Source organism: Pongo pygmaeus, chromosome 5 (genome assembly GCF_028885625.2).
Source record: "Pongo pygmaeus isolate AG05252 chromosome 5, NHGRI_mPonPyg2-v2.0_pri, whole genome shotgun sequence".
Lineage (NCBI taxonomy): Eukaryota > Metazoa > Chordata > Mammalia > Primates > Hominidae > Pongo > Pongo pygmaeus.
The window spans coordinates 99,117,686-99,123,685 of record NC_072378.2 but is presented as its reverse complement, the minus strand read 5'-3'; the positions used below and the strand labels follow the sequence as shown (position 1 = coordinate 99,123,685).

The window sequence follows — 6,000 nt, the reverse complement described above, 5'->3', positions numbered from 1 at the left end:
GTGATCCCAAGTATCAAACTTATATTCTTTAAATATTGGCTCAGTGTTAACTGAGAGCGAGGACTGAGTGCTCTGTGGGAAGGGCACAGAAGGAGCATGGAGAATCCCTGATGCCAGCCCTCCTTGTTCCCTCTTCCAGAGCACTGCAGCTCTGGTCCCAAACTTAACTACTCTGCTTCTTGCTGACAAGGCCAGGCAGCCTTCTGGCCTCTCTCCTTGGAAGACCGGCTGGTGACCACCTCAGTCACCCCAGGAGGCCGTTGGGTTTCACTCCTTGCAACCTACTCATGGGAGCTTCACTTAACAACCACACACATTACTTCTTCCTGGAAGGTCACATTTTCCCAGGAGTGTTTGGGGCGTGTCACATGCTGGTGCCTAGGCATCAGCTGACTAGCCTCCTCCCCCCCGTCTCGTTGAGGCGACACGTCCATATTTATTATTTATTAACAATACGACCACACTCCTTGCGTGTTCTAAGGGGCGGGTGTGGCAGGAGAGGAAAAAAAGGGGGAGTCCTTTTGTGCCTCAATCTCTGCTCCACAGGCAAAAGCCTGGAGGTTTCTTTTACCCATCCTTCCATCTTGAGAGTGACGAACCTCCACGGCCCGAATCCTTTTTCAGTTCTTCCAAACAATTTAAAACTATCCACGCTCTTGTTAAAATCTGTGCATATATTACAAGCTTCTATTCTTGGTACTTATGAACTTTAATAAATGAAGTTAAAGGAAAAAAATACACTGAACACACACACAGTTGTTAGACAGATTTTCTAAAACAAAAGAGGGACCCCCGTCCCCCAACCAAAACCCTGTATCAGCGAGTTCCCTGATAGTGACTTCAAAGAGGAAAGACTTGAACTGGGTTTGTCAGAGAAATCTCTCTAGGTAGAGTATTTTGTTATTTGTCAAACCAGACATCTCGTCTCTGCGAACACCTGGTCAAGCCCGAGGTAACTGTGTAATGTAATAAGAGTGTTTTTATACATTATGCAAATACGCAGCGCTTTCCTGATGGCCAGAACAATCTGATTCCCGACTTTAATCCTGGCCCACGCTCCCAGCCCCCGCCTGGTGGCGTCTCCTGCCCGCAGCTCCGCGCAGCCCCAGGTGAGTCCTGCGCGTTCTCCGCTCTGGGGCCCGTGGGAGGGGCTGGAGCGCAGGCGGAGGGCGCGCCGGGGTAGGGGAGGACCGAGATCCGGGCCCCGACTGCAGCTTCCTCGCGGTGGAGCCGCATTTCTAGGCACCTCCGCCGCCCTTGCCCGCGCGCGGCGAGCGGTTTTTGGGCGTGCCGCCTGGAGGCGCGGAGCCCGCCCGGCGCGCCCGCCCTGCAGATCCGGCCCCGGCGGAGGCGGCCGGACCGCGGAGATGCGGTGCGGGGGCAGGGCGCGGGGTAGGTGACTTTATCCCGCCTGTTTCCCTGCCCCGGGGAGCAATGACATCACGCGGCCTTCTCCAGGCGCCGACACAAAGAGCGGGGCGGAGAGGCCGCTGCGGGGGGAGCCGGCGGCCGCTGCCGCCGCCCAGGGCTCTGGGGCCCCGCCGGCCAGGCCCGCCGTCCGCGGCCAGTGTCCTTCCTCCTCCTCCTCCTCCTCTGCCGCCGCCTCCTCAGTCGCCGCCGCCCGCGCCGCCCGCGCCGCCCGCGCCCTCCGCGCGCCTCTGAGCCCGCGCCGGGCCGCGCCGGCCCCTTCCCATGCGGGCGGCGCGGGCCCTGGGAGGGGCGCCCGGAGCCAGCCGCGCAGCATGCACTGGGGGGTTGGCTTTGCTTCGTCCAGGCCGTGCGTGGTGGATCTGAGCTGGAACCAGAGCATCTCCTTCTTCGGCTGGTGGGCCGGGTCCGAGGAGCCCTTCTCCTTTTATGGGGACATCATCGCTTTCCCTTTGCAGGATTACGGTGGGATCATGGCAGGGCTGGGCTCCGATCCCTGGTGGAAGAAAACCCTTTACTTGACCGGGGGAGCTTTGCTGGCCGCAGCTGCGTATCTGCTCCACGAACTCCTGGTCATTAGGTGAGCCGGAGAGAGGGCCCCGCACAGGGGCGCAGAGAGGGGCACCTGGCTAGGGCAGGGCTGGCGCGAGAGGGGCCCGTGCCAGCCCCTCGGTCACGCTGCCCAGATGCCCAAGCGTCCTGCAATTACCTTTCCCTAAAGGCATTTGTGGTCACCTGGCCGTGAGGGGCAGTTTGGAGTTGAAAGGAGAATTAAACCGGTGCTGGGAGGGAAAAACATTTGTCTCCCAAAATGCTCTAGGTCACTTGTCGTTATCTATTAAGAAATGGCCTTAGGAGGATCTAAGTGCAGTGTGTTTGCAACAATAGAATTGGGCCCTGCAGAAATAGGTTACACTTTTATGAAATGCCTTGTTTATAAGTAATAATACTGGAATATTAACTGCTAACCTTATCTTTTACCTAAAGGTTAGTTCTTCACCATCCTTCCCTAAATGTCAACATCAAAAGACTGAAAAATTGCAAAAGCTCCAGAAACCTGCGGGTCCCTGTTAAAGATGCATGACCAAGTGTAGTGGTGGGCAGCTTTGATGCAGCCTTAACCTGGTTCTCTGCTTATCTGGTATTGAACGCCAAGCACCATCTTCAGGCTTAGATGTCATTGTTGTGTGAGCGGTAGGACAGGCTAGCACATGGGTGTGTTGGGCATAACACGGCGTCGCCCAGTGCCGTAAACAGTTGCATCCGCTGCCGCAGAATGTTTACAAGATTGAGTTGGAAATACCAGAAAATGGAGGCCCCTGCTGTTGGTACATCCAGCCGGCACGAGATTTTTGTTTGGGTAGAGTAATACCACAGGGCACTGAGACAGTTGTTTGGCTAATTGATACATCAATTAATGGTTAAAATTTCCATGCATTTGAGCCTTCCGTCACTGGAAGATTACCAGAAGCCCAGTTTTCAATAGCTCAGAATGTCTCTTTGCCAGTATTTTCTAAAGTGAGAGAAATGTGTCCACACTGCCTTATTCCAGTGGAGGAATCCTACACAATAGGTTATAAACAAAGACAGTGATAGGTGACCTTTACTAGCCTGCAGGGATCCCAGGAGATTATTGTGATAGCCTAATGTAGGTATTTGGCCTAACGTACATATTTTGAATAGTTCCCGTGTCTGAGAGGGTGGGAAATCATTTAGGTTTGGAGAAATGTATTGGTTTTCATATTATTTAGCCATATTTGAAGAAGTTTATTTTAAGCTTGTTGCACATTTAACTCTCTCACTTAACACATTGCCTTGAATCTAGCTGAACCAAACAAAAAATTTTAAAGAGAATTATCTCTCTAGATTATTTGTTAATTGTGCTAGTTTTAGAACTGTATTTCAAGTTAGATTTCAAGCTACCTAAAGAACTAAAACATTTGGGCAGTAATTTAAATGGTAACCCAGTTGTTTCTCAGTTGTATTCTAGTCTAAAGCCTTTGAGGAGATCCCAAACCATGAGGCTTCTCAGCAGTGGAGGGAGTGAAGGCTTCACAGGACCAAGTTTAAAACAAAGCTTAAATGACCTTGCAGAGACAGTATGGAGCTCAGCTCCCACTCCGGAGTAGGCCATGCCCTGGCAGGTGTGGTCACTGGAGACTGGAGAGCTCTCTGCCCACAGATAGCTACTAACTCATTTAGGGGACTATAAACCTCAGCACTGGATGCTTATTTGGACTAAGGAGTTTAATCCTAGGTTGATTCACTTTTTCTTGTTTTTATTTTTTAATTTTTTTATTTTGAGACTGAGTCTCGCTTTGTCACGCATGCTGGAGTTCAGTGGCTCGATCTCAGCTCATTGCAACCTCCACCTCCCTGGTTCAAGTGATTCTCCTGGCTCAGCCTCCTGAGTAGCTGGGATTACAGGCGTGCACCACCGCGTCTGGATAATTTTTGTATTTTTAATAGAGATAGGGTTTCACCGTGTTGGCCAGGCTGCTCTTGAACTCCTGGGCCCAAGCGATCCTCTGGCCTCAGTCTGCTGAGTTGCTGGGATTACAGGCATGAACCATTGCACTTGGCTAATTTTTTTTTTAACTTTTTTGTGGAGATGGGGTCTCACTATGTTGCCCAGGCTTGTCTCAAACTCCTGGCCTCAAGAAATCCTCCCTTCTTGGCCTCCTAAATTGTTGGGTTTATAGGTGTGAGCCACCATACTTGGCCAGTTTTGTTTCTGGACAAATGTTGGAGTTGAATTAGAAAGCTCTGAAGTAATGCAAACAATAAAAAAGGGCTATTTCTGAATACTGAGTAGGATGGGCTTTGCATATGTGACTGCATTTATTCCTCACAACTGTTGTTTGTTCATTTCATAGATAAGGAAATTGCAGCTCAGGGAGGTTAAGCAGCTTGCCCAAGATCACACAGTAAGAATAGTAGGATCTAGATTCAAATCAGAGCCTGCATTTTTTAACCACTGCCTCTTAGAAAGTACCTACTTTGGCCGGGCGCAGCAGCTTACGCCTGTAATCCCAGCACTTTGGGAGGCCGACGTGGGTGGATCACGAGGTCAAGAGATAGAGACCATCCTGGCCAACATTGTGAAACCCCGTCTCTACTAAAAACAAAAAACAAAAAACAAAACCCAAAAATTAGCCTGGCGTGGTGGCACGCGCCTGTAGTCCTACAGCTACTCGGGGAGCTGAGGCAGGAGAATCGCTTGAACCCGGGAGGCGGAGGTTGCAGTGAGCCGAGATCGTGCCACTGCACTCCAGCCTGGCGACAGAGTGAGACTCCGTCTCAAAAAAAGTACCTACTTTGAAATCCGTTTTGTTGGAGGAAGAGGAAGGAAGAGAAATGTGGAGAACTGAAGCATTGCTCAGGGAAGACAGGCCTGTATCAGGTGCCTTTCTTGCAGCGTCTAGGGGAAGAGGAGTGGAGGGGCAAAGGGAAAAAAACAGGCAGGAAGGTCAAAGACCAAGGCTTTAGAGGTTACATGATAGCTACCTCCACTTAAGGTGAAATCTAGGTTTCAATAGGCTTTATAATTTAGGCAGAAAACATAAATTCTGAAATATGTAAGATGGAAAATACACCTTAAAATGACTGCCCTGAGTTTACTGGCTATTGCAAACTCTTCCCCAGCCTACTTGGATTTTCTGCTGCATAGACATAACCTTAATCTATGACTATGTCTCTAGAGTGGAAGAGTAAAGTTGACAGATGAGAATTACTTAGGAAGTTTAATTAATGAATATAACCAAAGTAGGTTTTTGGGGTTTTATCCAAAAACCCCATATTTTAAAATAAATATTTAGCACCATATTTTAAAATAAATATCGTTCCAACACACTACTTTGTTTTCCCTGAGTGGAGATAGCTTGGCAGCTATCTTAAATTCAATCAGGCTTTGGAAAGTTTTGTTTGTAAATTGAATGACTACTAACTTCATTACCAGTGCTTATTTGCACTTTTCACACACGGGCTCAGCCTCTTCTAGAACATTTAGTTGGCGAATCAACATCTGATCTCTGCAAACTAACAAATCATCAGCTGTGTACAGAGGCATGTTCATCTGTGGTGTCGTTAGCCCCGGGAATAGTAGTAAACTAGCTAGTTAATGCTCTGTGGCTGTCCTCTTATACAAACCTTATGGTAAGATCACTTTATAAAATATAGCTGTACAGGAAACAACCTACCCAAACCTCTGATCCTAAATTAGAGAGGAGTTTCTGACATGTTGGAGGGAGGGCTCTGGAGCCAGACTGTCTGGGTTCAAATTCAGACTCTGTCTGTAACCAACCACATAACCTTGGATATGACAGTAAGCTCTTGATGACTCAGTTTTCTCATCTGTAAAATGGTAATAGTAGTAGTAGCTTTTCTCATAGAGTTGATTAAATGAGTTAACACATGTGACATGCTTAGAACAGAGTTTGTCAAGGTGAAAATTCAATAAAACTTGGCCATCATTAGCTGTGACTTTTATCAGAAAGCTCCAGGCTTCAGTGGTCTAAGTCAAACTGGCAGTTTTAATACGATTAACCGAGGAATTGCCCATTTTGGTGACCT

The 6,000-nt window shown here is 48.7% G+C and overlaps 1 protein-coding gene across 3 annotated transcripts in view; it reads left to right on the top strand.

Annotated features, from left to right (window-relative positions):
• The first annotated feature begins 1,067 nt into the window (after positions 1-1,067).
• Positions 1,068-6,000, top strand: part of FAXC (failed axon connections homolog, metaxin like GST domain containing) — a 67,621-nt gene continuing 62,688 nt past the window's right edge. Inside the window, exons 1-2 of one of the 3 annotated variants that reach the window (XM_063666442.1) lie at positions 1,068-1,109; positions 1,887-2,008. In XM_063666442.1, the coding sequence (XP_063522512.1) occupies positions 1,902-2,008 (107 nt within the window). In that variant the 5' untranslated portion in view covers positions 1,068-1,109; positions 1,887-1,901. Of the gene's footprint in view, positions 1,110-1,134; positions 1,393-1,683; positions 2,009-6,000 lie in introns of those variants that run through there. The other 2 variants (XM_054492512.2, XM_054492511.2) reach the window with 2 other exon arrangements.